The following is a 24,643-nucleotide window of genomic DNA, read 5'->3' as shown; positions in this document are numbered from 1 at the left end:
CAACACTGGGCACACACTGAAAACCTCAGGGAGGGTGTTTTTTTTTACTGAAAATTCTTATTTGGAATGAGCTGCACCAGAGAATGGGAGAAAACTAAGACTTAGCAGGACTCACCCAGACAACACTTCCTGACCCTCCAAATCTAACTGGCAGCCAGAGAAAGACCTTAGGCACACAACAAGGGCTGACCTATCTTTTCTGAATCCCTTTTCACACATATTTGCCTAACCTACAGCAGTGCCTGCCCTCTGAGTACGAGGCCCGTCTGCCTAGTCCAGAGAGACCCAGAGCAGAAGTTCTCAGTCTTGGGACATGGTGGACTTAGGGAACTGTGAGACCTAATGGACAAGAACACATTCCCTAAATATGCACACCCAGTTCCAAGGGAGCAGGTGGGGTTTGGTAACCCTGTGAATGATCATCAGTGTGCTGCCTGTGGAGCTCCTTTGTCCAGCCCAACACAGCCTCATTCAAGGTTTCACAGCCTCCCCATGTCTCTACTTTGAACCCGCTTCAGTATCAAGATCAAAAGAAAAAAGCATGCAGAGGTAGAGAAATAGCACAGTGGGTAGGGTACTTGCTTTGCACAGACAGCGCTGATCACGTTTTGATCCCTGCTTATCACTGCCAGGAGTAATTCCTGAGCAGAGAGAGAGCTAGGAGTAACTCCTATGCATTGCCACTGTGACCCCAAAACCAAAAATAGAAAGGGAAAACCATGCAACTGGAAGAAAGAAACCAATTATCTCTTAGAATATATCTGAGACATTCATGCTCAAAATCCAGCTCCTTAGTGAGAGTTGAATGAGCCCATCCCAAGGCTTTGCCCAAATCAAAATTTCCTCAACTTTATCATGCATGTACTCTGGAGGAGAAAAACCCTCCACTCCCAATCCCAGTGACAATTACGACCCTTAGGACCCTTCCTTTGGGTGTCCCATCCCAGGAACTATGGCTGGGGAGGTCATTAGAGGGCTGGAGCAGGAGCGGGGGTGGGGGGAATTCACCTACTGTACTGTGACATTCTCTGGGAGTTGGGTTGAGTTTTGGTTATTCCACAGTTCCCAGAAGGGAAAGGGAATTCCTATTTCCATAACCAGCAAGGACAGGGGAAGCAGTTCCAGTCGTATAGATCTGCAGCAAATAATCCACACAGACAAGAGGGTAAAAAGAGGCAAGAAGGTCAGGCACAAAACCCTTTACCCACTAGCCAGCTGCTCCAAAATATAAAGAGCTAGCTTGCCTGCAGCAAAAGGCCCTTTCCTCTCAGCATTACCTCCTATTTATTCAGATCCAAACAGCGCCCCCTTCCTAAAAGGGGAAAGAGAGGAAAGCAGGCAGAGAGAACAGATAGAAAAAAGAAATACTGGGGCCTGCGAGGTGGCGCTAGAGGTAAGGTGTCTGCCTTGCAAGCGCTAGCCAAGAAAGGACCTCGGTTCGATCCCTGGCGTCCCATATGGTTCCCCCAAGCCACGGGCAATTTCTGAGCACTTAGCCAGGAGTATCCCCTGAGCATTAAATGGGTGTGGCCCAAAAAACCAAAAAAGGAAGGAAGGGAGGAAGGAAGGAAGGAAGGAAGGAAGGAAGGAAGGAAGGAAGGAAGGAAGGAAGGAAGGAAGGAAGGAAGGAAGGAAGGAAGGAAGGAAGGGAGGGAGGAAGGAAGGGAGGGAGGGAGGGAGGGAGGAAGGGAGGAAGGGAGGAAGGAGGAAGGAAGGAAGGAAGGAAGGAAGGAAGGAAGGAAGGAAGGAAGGAAGGAAGGAAGGAAGGAAGGAAGGAATATTATAAAGGCCTCTATATACCTCACAACCTATCAAGCACTCTGAGTTCACACTGACTCACTAGCGACTCTGCAAGACAGACCACTGACAAGCAAGAGGTTCCTTATTCAAAAGTTGCCTTCTTGGTGTTTCTTCCTCTTCACCCTCATTTATCTGTTCACTGGCCTCAATAGCAGCCACAGTGCTAAGCCTGTGACCAGCGCAGGATAAAACAGCAGCCAGAGCTGGATCCAAAGACCAGGGGAACAGAAGCTGGGGAGCCCGAAAGGCGGCCTTTGGTCTTCCAATGTTCCTCTGACTATGTGGGCCCTTGTACAGTTAGGAACCCCACCTCAGTTTCTAACGGCCCTTGAGCTCTGGGACCCTAGGACCAGAAACTTCTCTCTGCTAGAGATGAACTATTCCACATGCCCCTCAGCTGCTCTTCAGATTATGGACACAGACGTCATGGGCTGGGGTGGGTCTGTCCCACACCCCCATATCTGTAAAGAAGTGCAAAGGCCTGGATTCAGTATCCCTCACACAGACCATCTACAACCCTGGGGCCTCCTTCCTTACAACAGTAGGTCAAAAGTCTGTCAGGATACTAGGACAGATACCTCAGAGGGCCATTACCCCTTAAGTAGGGCACGTCTGCCTTACTGCGAGCGAAAGCCCCTGTCTCTCTGCTTTCCAGCCCCAAACAGCCAGCCTGTCCCCAGACACATGCCTGGACCTCATGCCAGTAGGAGCACATGTCCTGTCCAAGGACTCGGATGACGTCTTAGCCCGGAAGGGGAGAGGCTGAGCTGATCAAGAGTGTCTAAGTGGGTGTGAAGATGGTGAGTCATCAGGCCTTTTGGGGCTATATGTGGCAGAGGCTGCTGCCACTTAAAAAAGAATGAGTGTTAGCAGATAAACAAGAAACCACCAGGGATGGGTGGGAGTGAAACAGAAAGGGGACTCAGAGTAGCAGACAGAAGGACAGGGATGAATGGGAGGAGGCAGGTGGAGGGACAATGCAAGGTCGGGGCAGCGTGAGAAGTAAGGCAGGAAGGACTAGCAGGAGAAACACTTGGCCCACTCATGCAAGGAGAAGGCCATTCTGGGGGAAAGACAGCATGTGTGAAGGAGGAGGATCCCAGGACAGAAGAAACACTCAAGTTGGAAGATGGCTTGAAATACCTGCAGCTCACAGGACGTCCACACTAGCCCTTGCTGATGTTTCTGCAGGTGTTTTGACCCTATAATTCAGAGCTCAATTCAGGCCGGCCTCAACACCCACCCTGAAATCTTGCTGAGAATTAGTTGCAGAACAAGAAGCCACTACAGAGTCCTGAGCCTTTGGAGGGGACAGGTGGCTTCTCCTGCCTCACTGGTAAATCTCACAACTTCTATCTCTCTCTCATCATGTGAGCAGGTGGTCACAAACTTTTCTCTTCTGCTGACAACTGGCTCTAGAGATAAGAATCCCTTGGTTCCTGCCAAAGAGCTATTGTGCAACCTGTCCTCTGGACCTCAATGAGCCAAGGCCAATCAGGGGTGTTCACGTGTGCGTGCGTGCGTGCGTGTGTGTGTGTCTGTCTGTCTGTGTGTGTGTGTGTCTGTCTGTGCGTGCGTGTGTGTGTCTGTCTGTCTGTCTGTGCGTGTGTGTGTGTGTCTGTCTGTGTGTGCGTGTGTGTGTGTGTCTGTCTGTGTGTGCGTGTGTGTGTCTGTCTGTCTGTGCGTGTGTGTGTGTGTGTCTGTCTGTCTGTGCGTGCGTGTGTGTGTGTGTCTGTCTGTCTGTGCGTGTGTGTGTGTGTGTGTGTGTCTGTCTGTCTGTCTGTCTGTGTCTGTGTGTATGCTGCCTGCTGCACTGTGCTGAGGAGGCAACCAGCACATTACCTTCAGCGTCAGAGCCCGGTTATAGTCCATGTGAAAGACACCATCCCTACCAAACAAGGAGAAAATAGTGAGAACATTAGCAATGGTCATGAAAATGCACACTTGTAGTCTCCTAATATGTTTGGCAAATTAGAAATTAAAATTTTTTTTTTAGAAATTAAATTTTAAAGTTAAAGGTTTTTTCCAAGCTGTTGAAAAGGGAGAAAGAAAATTTTGAAATAAAACTTAACTTAAAATTTGCTATTCCCTAATTCACTGTCACTATGTGTTGAATACATATAAAATATAAAGTCCTAGTTTTGGGATTAGGCCACCCTCAGAACGGCAGGACACTTGTAGCCCTTTTGGCTGGCAGGTCTGAAGGCACAGGATAACAACGTAGAGAATCACAAGCGGTCAGATGAAGTTTCAGGAGTCAGTTTTATTTCATGGCCCTAACCGCCATGTGCATTTCCTCACATGTCTTCTATGCTAAGCCTTTTCAAGCAGCTTCTCTCTGCTGCCTTCCATGATTGCTTGCTGCCTTTTTTCTCCTCTCCCCTCTCCCCAGGTAACATCTATATTTCCAATAGCAGACCCCTCCCAGCTGTGGGTGGATCTGATCATACAGATGATATTAGCATATGGAATTGGGGAAGGGTTAACAACTATATATATATATATATATATATATATATACACACATACACACACACACATATATATACACCCACAACTATATAACTGTGAAAGACTTATCATTCAAAAAATTGCTATTTAAAAGACTTCACAGAAGACAAATGGAACACCAGTAGGCATATAAAAAAGTGCTCAGCATCACTCATCACTAGAAAAATCCAAATTAAGATGACAATGAGATATCATCTCACACCAGTGAGAATGACACATATCAAAAATAATAGGATCAATTTGTCCTTGTGCAGATGTGGTGAAAAAAGGAACTCTCATCCACTGCTGGTAGAATATTGGTTCTATAGAAAATAGTATGGCAAGTTCTTAGTAAACAAAATTGAGCAGCTGTTTGATCCAGCAATTCTACTTTTGGGTATCTACCCCAACGTTTAAAATCATTCATTTAAAAAGAAGTCTATGAACCAATGTAGGTGTTGAGTGACAGATGAATGGATTATGAAGATGTGGTACATATACACAATGGAATATACTATGTAGTTGCAAGGGACAATGAAATGATGCAATTTGCTTGGTTTGAACTGGAAGATATCATGTTGAGTAAAGTCAGAAGAAGAAAGACAAACACATGATCACACTTATCTGTGGCATATAAAATAACTGGATGAGAAAATGTAATGTAGTAAAGGGGATGCCTAGATCACCCTTGACCTAGGGAAGAGAAGAACAGAGAAGGAAATAAATCAAGGTGGGAAGAAAGAAGATGAGAAAGGGAAGTAATGGAGGAATGGGAATTGGGACGATGGTTATTGGTGATGTGGAAGGACAGTATAGTTATAAATCCAAAGCAGAGACTCAACAACACTGAAAACATGAAATCTAAACTGCAACCAGCAAACATTGAAATGTGCCTGTCAAGGTGGCAGGTAGAGGTGGGGAGTGAAAAAGAGAGGGATGAGAATAATGGAGTATAGGAACATTGGTGGTGGTGGGAGTTGACACTGGTGATGAGACTGGTGTTGACATATTATATTCTTATACTAATAACTTTGTATATCATGGGTCTTTAATTTTTTTTCTTTTTAAAAATCTCTGCTCATGGGGCCGGAAAGATAGCATGAAGGTAAGGCGTTTGCCTTGTATGCAGAAGGTCGGTGGTTCGAATCCCAGCATCCCATATGGTCCCCAGAGGCTGTCAGGAGCAATTTCTGAGCGTGGAGCCAGGAGCGCTGCCAGGTGTGACCCAAAAAACCCAAAAAATCTCTGCTCACTAAGAACAGCCATAAAAGATTTTGGCACTCAGCTGAAAAATGGAAATACCTGTGTCTACTTACAGGTAATGGAATAATTCCACCTTTTTGTCCTTTGAGCTCAGGTCAATTTTCATCTTCTTGCACAATTTCCTACTCTCTGCGTCACTGAAAGAAAAAACATAGAGAAGCATTTTCACCTGAATTATTCACACAGGCTGACAGAGTGAAATCTTCAAGTCAGATAAGTCAGGTAAGTTGAAATTTTTCCTAAAAAGGAAGTGCTGGCTCCAAGCAAGTGGAAGTAGGGTCGGTTATCCAGGAACTGGAACAAGTAGGCGTTGCCCTTGAGCTAAAAATCAGTCAAGAAAGGCAGGGATCAGGAGATGGGAGGAGTCACCTCCCAGAAAGAGGTAAACAAAGGAAGTACCCCAGAAGCCGAGATGAAGGACAACCAAGATGAACTCTTTGTACAGATTGGGGGGTTAACACTGAAGGCTATGTGACAGCTCCTTAGAATAGAATGGACCAACATTTTAAAAAAAACAACACAAATTCCCTGGCCTTCTTGGCATTCCCTGACATCCTGGTGATTTCAGCATCTCTGTCTGGAGCCCAAACAAGTCTTGAAAGCTTGAACCTCACCACCTGCTAGAAAACCATTTGAGCAGAGTCAGAGAAAACTGTTCCACTGTGCAAAAGAACTCAGAGCCAGACAGAGAGAAAGGAAGAATGAGCTGGAGATATGGCTGAGCCTGTGCCCAGCAGGTGACAGGCCCTAAGTTCAACCCTCCCTGACTGGCATTACTTAAAATTGCCCCTACTTAAATGCCAAGTCAAACTAAACAAGAACCAAAGGAAAAAAGAAACACATTATGGAAAGGACACCCCTCTCTCCAAGTGTGCTGGGAAGAACCAAGCAGATGTCTCAAACACACTCAACCCAGGTTCCCTCCTCAGTCAGAAGGTTCACAACTTGCAGCACCATGCCAGCCAGGAAACTCACAAATTCCCACCTGCAGGTCCCCAGATCCAAACCTGCATTGTGCTCTAATGAGACTACTAGATGATCCTAGTCCCTGCCTCAACCTCAGTCCCTGAAGAAACTGTCTCCTCTCTCCATCCCTCCTGCTCTCCAGGCTCAGAAATTGCCTGCCAGGTGTGACAACAAATCCTGTTGTCATGGTACCCGCTTTCCATAGCCACCAGCATCTGTCGGTTGTGACAGAAGCACTGGGCAGACTACCCCACTTGGGTCCATGTGCATCTCTCACCAATAGGCCAGCAAACTGAAGGGCAATATCCTACACAAAAACAGGCCACTCAAGAAGCATGGCTTTCCAAGACGAAAGAGGGGCGCATGTGGGCCTGAAAGATGGCACCAGGCATTCCCGGCATACTCTCCCCACCCTACCCTAGGCAGCCCTCATTTAACACTGCTGCTTCTAGATTCAGCCCAGCAAAGATGATCTTGGGGAGCAGTGAGAATTAGGAATGGAATGGCCTGAAAGATGGGAGACTCCCAGAGTCAGGGAGACAGTTCAAGAGATAAGAGCACACATTTTATATACAAAAGGTACCAAGTTCTATCTTAGGCACTGTTTTGCCCCCACCCCCGAAGCACTGTCAATAAAGCCCTTGTTGTGATCCCCTAGCACCTCTGGTTTTGGTGGCCCCAACACTAGACACAGAACAGCCTTGATTGCTCTATCTTGTACTACTGGTGTAAGCACAGCTGATCCTCCAGGCCTAGTACTGCTGGAACTGATTCTGGATGCCAGGAACTGGGTGTGACCTTTCTACAAAGGCAAAAGGGATAGACAGAGGCCAGAGAGAAGGGGTAGCTGGGTATGGGGTGAAGATGGAGAGGCAAGGTCAGGGAGCAGCCATGATGATAGGGAGTGAGGGTGGGGGTCCGTATAGTCCTGCCCTGTGGGGTTGGGGTGTGCATAGCCACACAGGCTGGAGGGTACTGAGAACACCCCACACTACAGAGGGTGGGGAGCAGTGGTGTTTGAGCAATACTGTCCTGGCTCAGAGAACTTAATGGAAAGAACATGAGAAGCACTTGCTTGGCAAGCAGGCTCCTTGTCCAGTGACTTTATTCATGCTCTGCTCTCTCTATGACCACCTACTACCCATCCACTGTAGCAGAAAGGCTGCCAGGCAGGAAGTAGTAGGTCTTCAATGCCTACAGGCCTCCCTTGGCCCCTCCCTGGTCCCAATGGGGTCTTGATAGATCCACAACTGAACCTATTTAGATTCTATCCCCTGCACCCCTCACTACCACCCTCCCATTAGGCCAGTGGTAGCTTCTCCGCGCCTCAACAAAACAGAAGAAGGCACATGAGTTCTACAACTCACGTAGAGGCCTGGAGGCAATTCTCCAGCCCACCCTGTGAGGATGGATCAGGGAGTACACAGGGTTCTTCTTCCCTCAGTCCCTCTGTGGGGAGTTCGTGGGCTCCACAGTCAGCAGCCTGAGAGCTGGCTCCAGCTAAGCAAATGCTCCCTGGCTGCCTCTCCAGTTTTCAGTGCTGCAGACTCTGATGGAGATTTCACCTTGCTATACTCACATGCACACAGGTTGATGCCTTCAGCACAGACCCTCAGCTGCCCTCTTCCTCCTGCTGCTGTCTTCCCAGGTGCCTTTCACATGGGACCAGCCCTGACTGCCACCCTCCTCAGAAGCACTCACTCCTCGAAGGCTAGGGTTCCCTTTGTTCATGCTTTCCTCCAGGGTTACAATGGCATCTGGCACTTAGCAGGCAGCTATAAATAGCCAGAGCAAAAGAGTGAATGAGTGAGTGATGCTGTCTTGGCCCTGTACTCTGGCTCTCTCTGTTCCGTCTCCTGAGCAAGGAACCCTACCAGGCAACAACTCCTAATGTTCTCAGATCAGCTCCTGCCCCCCTTGTACTGTTTTCCTAAGGCGTGCGCGCGCGCACACACACACACACACACACACACACACACACACACACACACACACACGAGTTCAAAAAAAATTTCCCAAGTTCAGAGACTTAAAAGGATCTGGGCTGACGTGAGGCGCAACTGATTTAGTTACTGGCTACTTCTCTCTCCAGCTCCCTTCCTCATCTTTGACCCATGGCCCTGGGTGGGGAAAGCAAGGGTAAGCAGGGAAATGAGAAGCCTTACTGGAAAGCAGAGGAAAGAGACTACAAGCCTGACTATGTGCAGGCCCTGCCCTGGCTCCTGCAGGGAGCAGCCATCTGCTGGGGGAGATGCCCACCACACCCATCCACTACCCCAAGGGCTTCCCAATCAAAGTCAAAGGCCTGGGATATCAGCTCCCTCCCTGCTCAGCTGTCCAGTTTGTGACAAAGGTTACAGATGACAACACAGCACCCTTCCCTCTGCCCCAGGTCCAGGCAGGGCATTTCCCTTTGAATCTGCTGCAGGCTGAGGCTACATTCACAAATCTTCCTGCACAGGGACCAAGACTGGCTACTCCCAGGGATGGAACCCAAGGGTGAAAGGTGGCAGGTGGGCAGGAAGAAAAGAGGAGGTGATCAAAGGGAAACTCTGGTGATCCTTCACAGCCTTCACAGATCCAAGACCACCATGTAGGGGGCCCAGGCTGGTAGCCCCACTGACCTGGAACCCAGATCTGCCATCAGTTAGTCAGGAACCCTGGCAGGGATCTTGGTTTCCTGAGTTCCCAGATCAGGAGTTACTCACACATGCCATCTGCATCCTGGTAGAGGTGCCAGGGCAAGGCTAGAAGTGAGAAAGGAAATGGGTTCTGAGACTGTAGATTCTTTCCCAACCAGGGTCTCCAAGCCCTCTGCATTCTGACCTTCCTTGAGCCAGGCAGCCTCTATAGGGATGAGTGTCTCTGACATGCAACGGGGGAGCTACTTTTTCTGTGTGCCTCTCCTATTCTGGTCTCTGCTCTTCAGTGCTGCCCTACCCTGCTCTCTGAGCCCAGTGCTTCTCCCTGTCCCTTTGCTGGCTACCTCACAGAATCTGTTCCTTCTTCCCTTCTTTTAGTCCTCATCTCCCACACTGGTCTCTTTCCACTTTGTATGGCTTATGTGCATATGTGTGTTCATGCATGAATACATTCATACACACACCTTAGAGACGCATGTCTGTACACACACGTGCCAACAAACACATTAAGACACTCACATTTTTGCAGCAAGACACCCCTGCAACACATACACTTGTATATAAACACAAGTACGTGTATATGTACACACATACACATTCTGCTTGACTAGAATACAGATTCATCTTCTCTCTTCCAGCATTTGGACAAAATATGAATCTCCTCCAATCACAGGCAGGATGAGTTGGAAGCAACATCTTTGCCTCAGCTGTGTCCCTTTGCAAAACTGCCATCCAGAGCTCCCGCCAAAGAGGAAGAGGCTGCCGGGAGAAATGCCACAGTTGCTCACATTAACTCTCAGCTGGAGGTAAAGTGCCACTCCAGTACTGGTGAAAAAAGACCTTTGTGGCCACCAGGAGAACTCTTCTTTCCTCAACAAGGCCCCCTCTTCCCTGAAAGAGACTGTCCTTTCTTTCCCCTCCACTTCCCACACCCACACTCCTGACAAACTTGAAGTTCCACATGAGAAGTAGCTGAGCACACAGGCTCTGAATACCCCTTCCTGTCCTGTGTCCCCAGTCAACAGAGGAGAGAGCTGGGAACCACCACATGAGACAAAGCTTTGACACATTTCTGCTCCATGAAGAGCAAACAGCAAACCAATCTGAGCTCCTTTCCTTGGCTCACTTATCCTGCAGGTGTCTGAGATGAGGGTATTTAAGCCCACTTGAAAGCTTAGACAAAATAGGAGGAGGTGGAGGAAAGAAAGAGAAAAAAGAGAGGGAGAGAGAGAGAGAATATGCCTGCCTGCACCCATGTGCACTGACCACAAAGATGCAGAACATATCATTCCACTGAGTAGCTATAAGGAAGGAGAAACAGAGAAAGGGCTTCTTCCCTGTAGATATGCTACCAGGGGCCAGCAATGGATTCTGCCACCTATATGCTGACTCTGGAAGCCAGCGATGGCTCTAGAAGTTGAGCTTCAGAAGGAGAGGCTAGAGGCAGGGAGGGAGTTGGGGACAATGGTAAGAACAGTAGAATGATGAAGCCATTTGCCCAAGGCAGATGCATTCAACAGTCCTCAGATGCTCAGGCAGCAGCTGGTCAATCAGCTGGCTTCACCACCTTGGTCCTCAGGGCTACAGATCCCTTAACTAATGTCTTGCCGAGGGGAATGTGGACCCCCACCAGTACATTGCCTCTCGGAGCAGAGAGGGCTCCCTCTATCCAATAGTGAAGCACCTGGCTACCTACCCTGTTTTTGATATGGGGAGAAAAATTCAAGTAGCACTTGATAAGAGAGTAAAACCTCAAAGGGGAGAGACAGGGCACTCAAAAGAACAGAAAGGAGTTGGACCCTGCCCTTTCCATCATAGATGCCATATTCCTTGAGTCTCCTGACACAATTTCTCCATCATCTTTGCTCTCTGCAAAGATTCATTGAGGGGCAATCCCTGCCCCCAACCCTGGCCCCCAAGGTACAGCACACCACCTCTGTGCCCATATGCCCAGCACATACCCACAGTTCACCCAGCAGATGGTCCCTTGTCCTTTTACCGCCTGGGCCACGGTGGACAACAAAGTGAGAAGATTGTCAGGGGCAGCCTCTGTAAAAAAGAAAAACAGCATTCTTGTGCCAGGGCAGCAGGACCTTCTAGGCACCTTCCCTGGAGGCTAGATACAGCAGCCCTGAGCAAGTGAGGCCTCTGGAGAAGCACCCCTGAGAGTTTGAAATCTACTTGCCTCCCCACAGGGAGGAGACCCTGTGCCCTTCCATCATTCTGAACACAGACCTTCCCAACCACACCTCATTCTTGGCTGAGAATCCTAGACCCACTGTCTTTCTGGAGCCAGAAGTTACCACTGTGACTCCCCCTGAGGGGACAGGTGGAGCTGCCTGTCCTGATGCCCAGTCCATGAAGGCTGCACCTCATAGCCTTCTGGGACAGAACAGCTGGTGACTGTGACAAGAGTCCTCGGCTACACTTCACTGATGTCTCAGCAGTCCCTGGGGATCAGCTACAGGAAAGAAGACCCTGCTTCAGGACAGGGTAGAGGAATATCCTGGCTCAGGATTAGTGCTTTGAATCTGAGGAAAATATCAGAAAGCACTGTGAGAGGGAAGGAGTAGGGGGCTAAACTCCCCTGGCACATATACCCCATACTTTTGAGGTCAAGGGGTAGGTGCTGGTGGAGAGAATAGTCTGTTGCTTTCTTTGCCCTAAACCACTGCCATATTGCAAAGAAAAATGAAAAGACATGAAGTCTGAAGTATGCACACACACACCCCACGATGCCCCTTTTGTGTGGATAATGGCAGCTGTCTGCTAAACTCAAAAGTACATCAAGAAGCTGGAGCCATGGGGCTGGAAAGATAGCATGGAGGTAAGGCGTTTGCCTTGCATGCAGAAGGATGGTGGTTCGAATCCCGGCATCCCATATGGTCCCCCAAGCCTGCCAGGAGCGATTTCTGAGCATAGAGCCGGGAGTAACCCGAGTGCTGCCGGGTGTGACCTAAAAACAAAAAACAAAACTAAACAAAACAAAAACCTGGAGCCACCCAGAGGAGACCTGGATCCCTTATAGTGATAGGAGGCAGAGAGGGCAAAGCTCCATTGTACATTTGGTCTCAGGGTTGGTCCAGAGAGTGGCAAATTCTCCCTACTACACCCCTAGGTGTAGAGGAAGAAATGCCATGAAGGGACACTGCTCCAAAGGCTTAGTGCATCCCTAGGGGATCACCCAGCAGCCACCACAGGAGGGAGCCCAAAAGACAGAGGCATGGGACAGCACAGCTTGAGACCTGGAGTGTCAGTAGCTGGGTGAGGGTGGAAGAAATCAAGAACAAGAGGCCCCCTCTCTAAGTCATGCCAATCACAGCCTGGTCTCAGACCTGTCCTCCCCACAAAATCAACCTGTCTTTTTCCCACTTGGGATGGGTGCTGGCCATCTTGGCTCCAGGTCTCCCTGGAGAGTTGCTGGCCCTCCCAGCCACGGAGACAGAAGCTATATCATCAATGGACCCCGAAACAAAGGGCTTCAGGGCATTAAGACCCATCTTGTCCCACAATCCCCAGACTCAACAGAGGATCTGTTTCTCCGTTCCTCTGGATATCCCTCCTGACGGCATTCCTGGTTTCCCATTCCTGACAGCGGAGAATCGTGAATTATGCACCAGGTTACCAACCACCAAACCCAGGAGCAAAGGACAGCTCCTCTAAGGGGCCTGGGGTCATGTCTGCCAGTGGCTGAAAGAACTTGGCTCCATGGATTGCAGTTTTCAGGAGATCCACCCTCTGAAGCCCCTGTCAGCCCCCTAGCAGTAAAGAAGTAGCCTGAGCAGCCAGGGAGGAGTGCCCAGAGTGCCTCGAACCCTGCAGTGTCAGTCAGTTTCAACCCAGGGCTGAGATTGTCAACCACTCTCCAACCCCTGTGGCCTTAACTGCTAGCCTGTCCAGCAAGGAATCCATTGCCTGCATTGCACTTGGCCTCTGGTCTGATTCATGAGGGCCAGTTAGGGGCCATGCCCCCAAACTAGAAATCAGTTGAATGTTGACAGGCTACTCAAGTAATTTGTTAACAGCTCTACGAGGCCTTCCCAGGAGGAGTCAGGCCAGGTCTGTCCAGGAAGCCAGCACAGCCTTCCCCATGCCCACCATGCCCTCTTCTCTCTCCCATACACAACCTGGTCCTCCCAAAAAACTAGCAAATGAGAACCAAGGCCCCTTGCAGGGACCCCCAAAAAAGTCATTGCTGCCCTCCAGCCTACACTGAGAACACTGACAACTGACCATTTGTGGTCTTCGGGTCCCTAATGTCCCACCGCCCTAGTCCCAAGACCACTCACCAGACTTGGAGTAAAGCACCAGAAGGTTGTTCCGGGTCCTGAGCAGCTTTTTCAATTCCTTGGCGTCAGATATTCTCTCAATTCTGTCCGTGAGTGAGACCTTTGTTGAGGACAGCCATATGGGCAGGGCCACCTGGGGATCAGAGAACCAAGGGCTATGAGCTCTAGCACCTCAACAGGCCCAAGAAGCAGGCACCCCCAAACAGGCAGCCAAGAGTATTTGTCCTCCAGAAGGACACACACACACACACACACACCAAACAGGCAGCCAAGAGTACACACACACACACACACACACACACACACAAACAGGCAGACAAGAGTATTTGTCCTCCAGAGGGACACACACACACACCAAACAGGCAGCCAAGAGTATTTGTCCTCCTGAGGGACACACACACACACACACTTTTATAAGTTGTTAAAAACAGCAGCCACGAGAGTTGCTCGGTTGCACTGAAGTAGTCACTGATAATTTCTTACCAGTCTATATGTTCAAAACCGCACAGGGGCTAGCGACCCCACATGCACAATATACATTGATAGTACTCCCTATCCTTGAATTGTTTTTGTGTATTCAGAATGTCCATTTTGTACTCTGCCCTTTCACATACCCCTACAAAAGCTGCTTTTTCTCTTTAAATCTCTCACCCCCTACCACCCCCTACCTACTCCACATTTACCCTTTTTAACTTCAGTACTACAGAGTCCTAAGTCACAGACCAAAGTGGTTCACTGGAGTTAACACCCCCCAAACTATTCGAAAGGCATAAAATGGACACATATGTCTTTTCAACATTTTATGTGTGTTTTCTTTGACAGCTATAGCTCTTGCTGAATATTATCTTATAAGTGACGATTTTCCCCATTTTTTATCTTTTCATCTCTTTGTGAACTGTTCAATAGGGAATTTGGTGAAAGAGTCCCTCCGTTTAATGCTTATGTTTGAACCAAGTCACGGGTATTGTTGGATGTGTTCTTACGACCCCATATGCACAGGTAACGCCACGTGGCTTTATTTCTTGTTTGCATAGGCACATTAAAACGGGAAAATACTATACATACAAATAAGTTCTTATCTAATAGAGATAGGAACACACAAATCTTGTACACAATGGTACCTTATACCCTGAACATTGACATAATGACCTGGCACAGGCCTCAGAAGAATGGGCATTCTCCATTCACCTCTGATCTAGGGAAGCCATCTACAAAACATCCAAGGTTATCTATAACATCACCTGGAAGCAATCCTCTACCAGGAAAAACCCTACCGCTGCTCTGACATTGACCTACTCAAAAGAGACTTCCCTTAACACTGAGAAGACTTAACAACAACAAGACCTGCTTACTGGAAAGGGCTTTCTGCATTGCCCTTTAATTGTGAGGTGAAACTAGAGGATACTCCACACCAGCCTGACTTTAATGTAGGATATGCAGATTCCAGGATCTTTAATACAGAAACCTGATGCCAACAATAGAGACTGCGTGAAAAATAAAACTGTATTGGCACTACAATGACTTGGATTGAACAAACTAGTTTGCCTGGAGCCTAGAGTTGGTCTTATGCCAGGAAACTTCAGGGGTAGAATCTCCTTGTATTTAAGCCAAGGCTTTTCCTTTCCATGTCTCCCATATTTTGGTGGACCTATGCAAACAATATTTGCCACTCTAACACCGTTTTTACTGTGCTCCTTTGACTCTAAACCTTAAAAAAAAAACCACTTAAACTTTTGATGTTAACTTAAACTAATATGCATGTGCATGAAAATGTAAAAAGATACTATGTCTTCAATGTTTAAGGAGTCACATAAATTTCATGGCTTTAGATCGCTTTGTGTACTGCTAAGAAATGTTATAATGTACTACAGTCTGGGGACTTGTGGACAAAGTTGTACATGGGTTGTACAACTTTTGTGGACAAAGTAATTATACATAGGTTCTGTTTTATTTTTCGTAATGTTCTTTGTAAGTTCAAAATTTAGGCGTCAGCAAGGGGATTTCTTCTGAGAACTCTTTATGGGTGATTGTCCTTCCACTGTTAACTTTTACCTTGTCCTCTTTCTTTGCATCATTGTTCTCATAATTAAAAATAAAAAATTATAAAAGAGGAAAAAAGTGAAAAAAAAAAAAGACAGCAGCCACATGAAACACTGCCACCCACTCCACCAGGACATCTCTGCAAGGTCAAAGTCAATCCTAAACAGTGTACCCCAAAACCCCACATCCTGGGGGTAATGAGAGACCACATTACCACTGAAAGTAGTAGAGCATGAAACCCACCAAGAAGCAAGTTCAGCTCTGAATGTTCAACAGAATGAAAAGGCTGCACGCTGGTAGGAGAGGGTCTTCAGCTTTTCCTACTCAGCCAAGTGACCTCAGGAAACAAACAGTAGGACTCAAGACAAATCTTCCCAAGAAACCTAGAAGTTGGGGTACTTGGCAGCACTGTGAGGGATAAGCAAAGCATAGCCCCTTACCTGACTGATGAAGACATGGAGTCACTACAAAGAGGATAGAGGTCTCAGGCTGAGCAGATATTCTCTCTCTCCTCCCTCTCTCTCTTCCTCTCTGTCTGTCTGTCTATCTATCTCTGTCTCTCTGTCTGTCTCTCTCTGTGTCTTCTTCTCTCTCTCTCTGTCTCTCTCTGTGTGTCTCTCTGTGTGTGTGTGTCTCTCTCTCTCTCACACACACACACACACACACACACACACACACACACACACACACACACACTACAGAGAACAAGAGCTCACATATACACTACAGAGACCAGGAGGAGGGCCTGGTGGCAAGCTCAAGTCCTGGAAATCCACAGGCCCACAACCTGGGTTATAAGTGTAGGCCTGTTGCAGGATAGGTGAGGGTGGGCAGGTGAAAAGTTTAACCTTATTGAGGCAAATAAGTAGGGAATGAAAACGAAGACTGGAACTGAGAAACACAGAGCCCCACAGAGAAGAGATAGGGAGCAAGGCTAGCACTGTCAGTTTGAAAGGGAAGAGAAGGCCCAGGGTGGAGTTCTGGGAGGACTGAGGACAGGAGGAGTCAATTCTGGAGGGAAAGGGCCAATGGATAGATTCAGCACAGATAAGGAGGAAGGCCTGGTTAGACTAATGGGAGGTTTCGTTTCTGCCAGAAAGTTTTAAAAAGAGATTAAACAATACAAGTTGCCCAGCGATATCAATAGCAGAAGATATGAACCCTGGGCTCTGGATCCCAGGCCCCTCCATACATCTTTGCAGCCAAAAGTCTGGAGTTGAGTCTTTAATATTCAACAGCAAAGATATCACTTGACCTTCCAGAGACTTGGGCCTCATAGTTGACCTATGTCAGGCAGTAAGACCTTAGGCCTCAGGGGACAGGAAGGAGCTGAAAGGAGATAACCTATCAAACATGCTTTATCCATCAAGAGCACACCATCGGTCATCATTATTCATCATCAAGAGCAGATGATCAGAATGTGACCACATTCTACCACTTCTAAATGGAATCTCTTGGAAGCTTAAGGTTTCCTCTGCACAGGGTAGAGCCAGAGGAGGAGTGGAGGGATTTGGGGGTAATGCACTGGCTCTCTGAGCTCCCTTGAGCTCATTCCACTTCATTTTTCAAGGTCTTTTACCACCCCCAGGGACTTCGGGCTACCAAGATCATAGCTCAACACATAGCTTAAGAGGGGTAAAACAAGCACCTGTGGGAAAAACATTTGATGCTCTGTTTTTAATCCTCAGATAAAGTGAACAGTCAAGAAAAACAAGTGCCTGTTTCTGGAGTCTCGAGTCTCTGACCAGAGACCTACCTTCCTGAGGCTGGCAGACAGCTGATGGAGTCTGAACTCAGGCAAGGGGAGGAAGGAAGTAGTGCCTGGAAGCATATGGAGACACGAAGTTTACAGCGCCAAGCACAAGAGTACAGTCTTCCTTCCTCCCAACCAGAGAAGCCCTCAGGCACTCTAATACCCTGAGTAAACATACCTCTTTCCTTCCAGCCCCGCACCCCCAGCCACACTCTTAATTTTTATCTGACTGGACCTGCAACTGAGCTGAGCAGCCATCAGTGAGGCTAGAGGCAAAGGGATGGGATGAGGTGGAGAAAAAGGGAGTCACCCACGCATTGGCAGGCAGCCCCCAGAGTTCAAAAAGCATTCACACAGGGGCAAGGGAAGGAAAAGGGGACTCTCCAGTAGGGTGGTCAGGAAGGTGGACACGTTGCCCGCATAGACCACTTCTCTGGGAGGAGACCCCAAAAAGCAGGTGATGATGGTGTCAAATGCTCAAGAGTTTTCCTCACTAGAGGGAGAAGGGGACAGAAGACTCATCTACCAAGCACCCACGCAGTATCAGGAGACCTAGAGAGACAGGTTCTGGTGATCTAGGACAGAGAACTAGATAGATCCCCAGGTAAATCTGGGAACCCAGGGTCCAGAGAGCTACATGGCCCTATGCTGACATTGCACAGAAGGAGCCACTGAAAGGCACTTTGCATCTGGCCTTAAGAAGAGACCCTCACCTTGGGCAGCAGCAATCCCAGGCCTCCTGTTGTCCTCCAGCCATTTAACCTTTCCTTCCTCAGCATTGACACAGCCGCAGCCTTTCCAATGTGCACTCTCCATCCCTCCCGCTCCATCCTTCCCACAAAATGCAGCCAGTACCTGGGAACTTTCCTGCAGCCTCACAAACCCTGATGACAACAATAGCTCACGAACTCACAAACAAAACAACCCAAACTCACAAACCCTGATGACAACAATAGCTCCTTCAATTACTATACTAAAGGTTCACAACTCCCCTGCTTCTTTGTCAAGCTTTGAAGGAGAGAGTCGGGTTTGACGTGTCCAAAGACACACAGAAATGTGTCTGGCAGGGCTGGCTCTTCGGAGCATTCCACAGTGTTTGTTTGGAGGCCAGAAGAGCAAAATAACTACTTCCAGTCTCTGCGCAGACTCTCTGAAAGCTGCTAGCTTTCAGCTCACTAACCCTGAGCTTGAACACTTGAACACTCACTGATTTAATACTCAGCTCTTGATTACAAGGAGCTGAGCTGCCCGATGGCCTGAACTGAGGTGCAGCAAACCTAGTGCAAGGCCACATTAGGGCAAGAAGAGCAGATAGATGGCCAGGTTCTGCCTGTATTCTAAAGGCAGAACCCTGCTCCAGCATTCAACCCCTATCTCAACATCATCCTCCCCCACCAGAACACCAGGACCCCCCATAATAGGGACCTCATCAGAGACCAGCAGCATCCAGGGTGCCCAGGCCCATCTGGTTAGAGGCATTGGATGGAGGAAATTGTTCTCCCCTTATCCTCATCACACCCCCAAAACTGAAACCTGCTAGACAGCCAAGAGAGACCCACCCCCTCACTTCCCACTGCAGGAAGTGAGTTCCTACCACTATGGGTTCCTACCACTCAGTGCCAGGGAGTGAGCATATTCTCCAGGGTCAGGCTGACCTGGGCTTAAGTCCAGGTACCTCTGTGTTCAGCCTGTTGATGACTGTAGCCAGCCTTGCTGACCAAGAGCCATTCCCCAAATGCCATATGGGCAGGTTACACTGACTCTGACTTGACAGGGCCACCTGAGGACCCAATGAGGGAGAGAAAAGAATATGGAGAATCTAACACAGTAGTTCAGGGGAACCTGGACATAGTAATGCCAGGCATACTATGTCGATCCTCACAGAAGTGACCTTTATGGGCCTATGCATGAGTCAGAGCACAGACAGCAACCGTGGTAGCTGGGCCCAGCTGTAATTAGATAGGACAGCCCTTCTGGGCAGGGACAGGAAGAAACTCCCATGTACGCACAAGCATGAGGCATCACGAACCCAGCAAGGTTCCCATCACGAACCCAACCCTTTGTACAGAAACCAAACTCAGAAATCACACAGCACCAGGCAGTGCTTCCCCTGAACCAGCTGCCTTGTCAGACAGATGGGGAGGCTCAGAGAATCAATGACTATGCAAGTAGGAAAGTAGCAAAGCTAGGACCAGAGTGTGGGTGTCCCTGCTCCTGGTCAGAGGAGATCTCGCAAGCATGCAGCCTCCCAGAATCCCCTTGCAGGGAGGTTCCCAGGAGGAAACTGAGGTAACATTCTGCCTCCAGCAGCCCAGAGCTCCCCTCAGCCTGGAGGAAGGTAGTCCAGCTCTATGATGAATGAGGGGCTTATACTACAGTCTCTGCTCTCTCTGCTCCCTTCCACCTCGCTCTCGCCTCCTCCCCAACACACAGCATGTACACTTCTTCCCTTTTCACTTAACCTCACTTAACGAGGGAGGAGCCCACCCACCATCACAGCAGACTAAAGAGTCCTACAATTCAGAAAAATAATAGGGAGAACAGTTCTTGCCACATTACACCCTCAGCTTTAAAAAGTTCCAGATCTCTGGGGTGTGTGCCAGCACCCTCACATTCTCCAAAGCCTGGCAAGCTGTCTGCCGTTATAGATTCACAATTCAATGCAGATCAGGAAGCCAGAGGCATTCAATTATGTAAGAGCAGCTTGCTAAAGTAAGGGAATTGGGGGACTTCAATTCCCCCCTAACATTCAGGCAAAGGAATAGAGGTGGGACCTGATCTTTCTTGCTGTCACCTGAAAAGAAAAAAAAAAGGTTCTCATGTTGGAAGCTGTGAAGAAACCAGTTTAATTTAGTATAACCCACATTTTGCTCAAAATAGTTTTGAAATGTCAGAATCTAGAAGTCTAGACTCTTAAGAAGCTGGTGGTAAAAGAAATCTGGGAAAAAGGTTAAAAACAGATGACCTGAGCCCAAGGTCAGAGAATCTGAGTAGAGTTAAGAATTTATTAACAGCCGGAGGTTTGATACAAAGAGCCAGAAACCCAGATTTTGTGCGTCACTGGCTGGGTGACCTTGGACCAGTCCTCTCCCCTTTCAGAGGTCTTGCTTCCTCCTCTGACAGTGATTTTCAAAGTCCTTTCCAATGGCAACAATTTTCTCAGGGCTAATTCCAGAGAGGTACTGTGAGATAATGGCACTAGCTGAAGAAAAGCTAGATTCTAGCATACATGAGATGACCCACATTAAAAGTCACACCTTTCCACATTCCTTGCTGCAAATCAGAGTGCTGAAATGCAAGCACATGTTCCCAGTGGCCAATTCTAGGAACTGTCCCTGATAGACATGTGGAATGTATCTTAGCCCTCCCCTCCTTTCAGTCAAGTGGAATTTTGAAAAAGGGACTGGGATTCAAGCATCACCTCAAGACAACAAGGAGAAAAGACTTACTAAAAATGTGGAACCAGGGCCGGGCGGTGGCGCTAAAGGTAAGGTGCCTGCCTTGCCTGCGCTAGCCTTGGACGGACCGCGGTTCGATCCCCCGGTGTCCCATATGGTCCCCCAAGCCAGGAGCAACTTCTGAGCACATAGCCAGGAGTAACCCCTGAGCGTTACCGGGTGTGGCCCAAAAACCAAAAAAAAAAAAAAAAATGTGGAACCAGAGTTTAAAAAGTAACTTGGTACTGACACCACAGAGAGATAACACTAGCACTAAAACAGGAGTGAAATAAATAATCTTATAAAGGACCATCGTGCTGGGTTTCCTGACAAAGATATAAATAAATCTTGAATACCCACCGGAGCAAAAGCCTTAAACTGAAAGAACTGTTCGCATCTGCTTCAGTTGGGTAATTTCGAAGTGTCTAAAATTCCAATCAAGTGTTAAACTTTAGATTAACATTTTTCTCTTCATTTTTGGGGAGAAGAGGAAAGGAGAGAAGGAAAGAAAGGGAGAATGAGAGATGAGGAAGAGGAGAAAAAGAAGAGAAGGTGAGGAGAGGAAAAGAGGAGAGGAGAGGAAGAGTAAAAGAAGGGGAGAAGGAAAGGAGAGGAGAAGAAAACAAGAGGAGAAAAGAGCAGAAGTGAGGAGAGGAGAGTTTAGTTAGATCAGTGCTTCTCAATTATTTTCTGTCATGCCCACCCTAGAAAGAAGAAAACATTTTTCGCTCCCCACCCCCGCTTGACTGTAAACTTTAGGGGCCGGAGAGACAGCATGGAGGTAAGGCGTTTGCCTTTCATGCAGAAGGACGACGGTTCGAATCCCGGCATCCTATATATCCCCCGGGCTTGCCAGGAGCGATTTCTGAGCATAGAGCCAGGAGGAACCCCTGAGTGCTGCCGGGAGTGACCCAAAAACCAAAAACAAACAAACGAACGAACAAAAAAAAAACCTTTAACCTGCAAAACAAAAATATATAAAATCATTTGAGCTGATTTTTTAATCAGAGGTGATGCCTGGATTAATGGCTACAATGAGCACATTTTGCAATGCATAGCTTTTCGAAGCGGGGTTTGAAGCAGGACACAGCAACTCTCAGCTCCAGAGACATACAGAGACATAAATGTGGGGCTTAGCTTGTCATGACAGTCTTTGTTGAAGTCAAACGCGACCCACCTTTACAGAGCCTTGTGCCCCCCGCTGGGGGGGCGTGTCCCACTATTTGAGAAGTGCTGAGTTAGATCAACTACTAATAAGGAAAGAGACAGGAAGCTTATCCGAAATTGAATAGACTGTATTCATCCCCTTTACTCAAGTCTTAGGGTGCACCTCTGTTAGGTACTGTGGTCACCTGGTGACAGCTATCCGCTGAAGAAGGGAACAGGAATGAGAGAAGCTCAGGCTTTCAAGAGAAACAGTACAGGAAACACAAAGGCCAAACCTCTGCTGCAGCAGGTAGGTGAAAGTTGTTGTTGTAATGTTTCTTAAGCTAGAATTAAAATTGTGTATGATATTACCACAGCTTTATGCAAAAAAAGAAGGGAAGGAAGGAAAGAGGAAGAGAACCGAAGGAAGGAAAAAAACAAAGAAAGGACAGGATGGAAAGGAGGAAAGGAGGAGAAAGCAAGAAAAAGACTCAGAAAAAGTACAAAGATAAAGACTAAAAAAATGCACCAAGTTTTTTTTTCTTGGGTAGATTTTATTCTACCTCTGTGTTTCTAACCAGTAATAACAGGCACATCCAATTTAAATATGTAAAGAGAAAAATGCACCATCACTTACCATTAACTTAAGTAATATAATTGATGTAAGTTATTAACAGATTTAAAGTATCTCCCCACCTCACTCCATGAATATTCACTTGAAGCAAGGGGAGGCCAGACAGAAACCTTCTAGGCCAAGAGCCAAACTTCTTTAGCCCCCTCAGTAATGGCTGGCACTGCCATGACAAGCCTCCTGCTGTACTGCACAGAAGGGAAACTCCATCAGAAGCCAAAATGAGAGACTTCAAAAAGTCAAGGTCACAAAAGGCTTAAAAAACAGTCCAGTTTTGAGGATTCCAAAGAGAGATGACAATTAAATTCAATGGATGATTCTGGATTGAGTCCTGAGCCAAAAGGTGCACTTCTAATTTCGATCACTGCACTGGGGTCATAGAAGAGAATGTCCTTGCCTCTTAGGAAATGCTGAAATATTCAGGAGATAAAGAACCATCAGGTCTGCACAATGAAACAATATGATCAAATGTTAATGTGTATGGAAACCTGGGTCTATGGCAGAATCCTGTATATGCTTCTTGAAACCATTTTTTCCAAGGCACAAATCATTCTAAAATTGGTTAGGAAAAAGCTTACTGGGAGAAAAAAATGTGGGGTAGGGGGAGATGCTCAAGACCAAACACTGCTTCTATCTTCTTCTTTGTGGGGGGGGGCATACCCCGTGGCACTAAGGAGTTGGTTATTCCTGGCTCTGGGCTCAGAAATCGCTCCTGGCAGGCTCGGGGGTCCATATGGGATGCCGAGGATCAAACCTGAGTCTGTCCTGGTTGTCCATGTGCAAAGCACTATCACTCCAACCCTATGCTTCTATCTTCTATTTCTTCTACAGGCTCTGGTCATCTCCACCCTAGACTTCTCCCTAGCAGTTCTACACACACACACACACACACACACACACACACACACACACACACACACACACACACGAGTGTATTCATCTGTCCTTCACTGCCAGGTCACTGTGTCTGCTATTCTGACAGCGTGCAGCTATTTCACAGGAACTATTATAAGGAATCTCCAAGGTACTCTGCATTCAACACATACCTAAAATGGCTTGGATAAGATATACAAAGAACATTAACTTTAAAATATGGGAAAACTGTGTCCTTTCAAAGGGCAAATTACAAGTTACCAACCACCAAGATTCAGCATCAGTCTTCACAAGGCGCATGAACCATGCACCAAGTTAGAGGACCTCACCACAGATACGTTCCAACATTCAAATATCAACCCAGCAGTCTTCAAAGATTAAAGAAAAGAAAAAAAAGAGAAGGGGTACTGTGAGTGTGAATGAGGGTCAAGAGTGCAGATACAAGACTGGGCAACTGCTGAAATGTAGACCCTCCAGACTGGCTGGAGCTGAGGGGAGAAAGAGGGGGAGAAAGGGAGGGGGAGGGAGAGAGAGAGAGAGAGAGAGAGAGAGAGAGAGAGAGAGAGAGAGAGAGAGAGAGAGAGAGAGAGAAGAGAGAACAAGAGAGAGAGAACAAGAGAGAGAGAGCAAGAGAGAGAACAAGAGAGAGAACAAGAGAGAGCAAGAGAGAGAGAACAAGAGAGAAAACAAGAGAGAGAGATGTGAAAGCACTCAGCACTCAGCAGGTTACAGAACTCAAGAGAGGATCCTTAAACTTCAAAACCCAGGACTTGGGGATTAGGCTGAGATAAGAATAGCTATAAGCACAAAGCGCTTTTTGTGTAACCATGAGCAAGCCAAACAAATTCACATGATTATCAATTTAATTACCTTGGCAAATGAGCTAAAATGGGTGTTTTTATTAGACCTATCTTATCAATAAGAAAACTGAGACTACGAGGAGTTAAGAAACTTCACTCAGCACATAGTCAACGCAAGAGAACTGGACCTGAGCTGCTGGCTCCAGTCTAGCAGATGGCAGAGGTCTGGTCGCATTCATCCACTACTGCTCCTGTTCCTTGAACTACAGAGCCAGCCACCTGCTCCTGCCTTGCTTTCTTTAAAACCCACACCACCATGAATCTGGGCTGCCCAGAACGCTTCACCTCTCAATTCCCCAAGCGACAATGGGGCTGACAATAAGGGACATCTCAGGACAAGACAACTGATGCAAGAGCTTATAAACTCAGGCTCTCTGATTCTGAAATTGCCACGGCAGTACATTTATTTAACCAGGATGTAAGTCCCTAAAGCTTTTAATGTTTTGGAAAGCC

At 47.5% G+C, this 24,643-nt stretch overlaps 1 protein-coding gene across 1 annotated transcript in view; it reads right to left on the bottom strand.

Annotated features, from left to right (window-relative positions):
• PDIA5 (protein disulfide isomerase family A member 5) overlaps positions 1-24,643 on the bottom strand; it is an 80,629-nt gene that overhangs the window by 42,701 nt on the left and 13,285 nt on the right. The window contains exons 2-5 of the mRNA XM_049785904.1: positions 13,451-13,583; positions 11,123-11,210; positions 5,607-5,690; positions 3,643-3,688 (exon numbers count right to left, since the gene is read on the bottom strand). Coding sequence (XP_049641861.1) covers positions 3,643-3,688; positions 5,607-5,690; positions 11,123-11,210; positions 13,451-13,583 — 351 coding nt within the window. The remainder of the gene's footprint in view (positions 1-3,642; positions 3,689-5,606; positions 5,691-11,122; positions 11,211-13,450; positions 13,584-24,643) is intronic.

The sequence above is a fragment of the Suncus etruscus genome, chromosome 13 (genome assembly GCF_024139225.1).
Source record: "Suncus etruscus isolate mSunEtr1 chromosome 13, mSunEtr1.pri.cur, whole genome shotgun sequence".
NCBI lineage: Eukaryota > Metazoa > Chordata > Mammalia > Eulipotyphla > Soricidae > Suncus > Suncus etruscus.
This window is presented reverse-complemented; position numbering and strand designations above follow the sequence as displayed.